This window comes from Anneissia japonica, unplaced genomic scaffold (assembly GCF_011630105.1).
Source record: "Anneissia japonica isolate Jap-2015-1 unplaced genomic scaffold, ASM1163010v1 scaffold288091_len1417266_cov198, whole genome shotgun sequence".
NCBI classification, from domain to species: Eukaryota; Metazoa; Echinodermata; class Crinoidea; order Comatulida; family Comatulidae; genus Anneissia; species Anneissia japonica.
Window position 1 is genome coordinate 1,336,738 of NW_022684833.1, and position 882 is coordinate 1,337,619.

The window sequence follows — 882 nt, forward strand, 5'->3', positions numbered from 1 at the left end:
TAGTTGGCGTCCTACACAGGCATGACGTTTTTACGAACGGGACTTTGCTCTCTTGTTCTATTTATACTCTTTGCTAGGCCTACTCTTGTCTTTCTCGCTCACGTAAACATCGTTCGTAGGCTATGTGGGCGATACCATTAAAAAACCATGGCCAGATATATATCTCAAATCACTTACAAAGATTAACAGGGTTAAAAAACCATTTACGGTTTGTTTATATCAACACATCTTATGCTGATTAATGTTGAAAAATTATTTGTGTACTATCAGTACACTGTTCACAGCAAAACAATTCTTTCAAAATAAATTACCCCTGTTTTAGAGTAGGTCCTACTCAAGACAAATTACTGTCTGGTGGCGCAATCCATGAAACTGTAAACATGGCAGCGCCCATAGCGGAGTGAACATTGCAATGTTTACACTGATATTTTGGCTGCATTTAATGAATATTTAACAAATTCATAATGGATATGGATTCTATACGACCAGGACTTTTTCTTGGAAGTTTAGACAGCATAAAAAATGTCAGTTTTTTGACCGATATGGGAATAAAACATGTGTTATCTATTATGAGTGAGAAACCTGAAATGTCCCAAGAAATTGTTCAAAAGTTTGTTCAAGTTGACGATGATCCAGAGGCGAATATACTACAATTTTTACCAGAGTGTACAGAATTTCTTAATCATGGGTTGCAGAAAGGAGGAGTTCTAGTTCATTGGTAAAATGTTATCTTTGGCTAAGTATACCTAGGCCCTAGTTATAATAACTTTATAAAGTTTACCATCATAAAATATCCCATATGTCATTTGCTGACACAGTACTGTATCTACCTCCTTGACTGTATCATGTATGTATATTGAATCAGTTGCGTATATGGGTGCC

General features: G+C 35.8%; 1 protein-coding gene across 2 annotated transcripts in view; it reads left to right on the plus strand.

Annotated features, from left to right (window-relative positions):
• Positions 1–364: 364 nt before the first annotated feature.
• LOC117108036 (dual specificity protein phosphatase 12-like) overlaps positions 365–882 on the plus strand; it is a 4,740-nt gene continuing 4,222 nt past the window's right edge. For both annotated transcript variants that reach the window (XM_033249886.1, XM_033249893.1), the window contains exon 1: positions 365–718. In XM_033249886.1, coding sequence (XP_033105777.1) covers positions 465–718 — 254 coding nt within the window. In that variant the 5' untranslated portion in view covers positions 365–464. The remainder of the gene's footprint in view (positions 719–882) is intronic.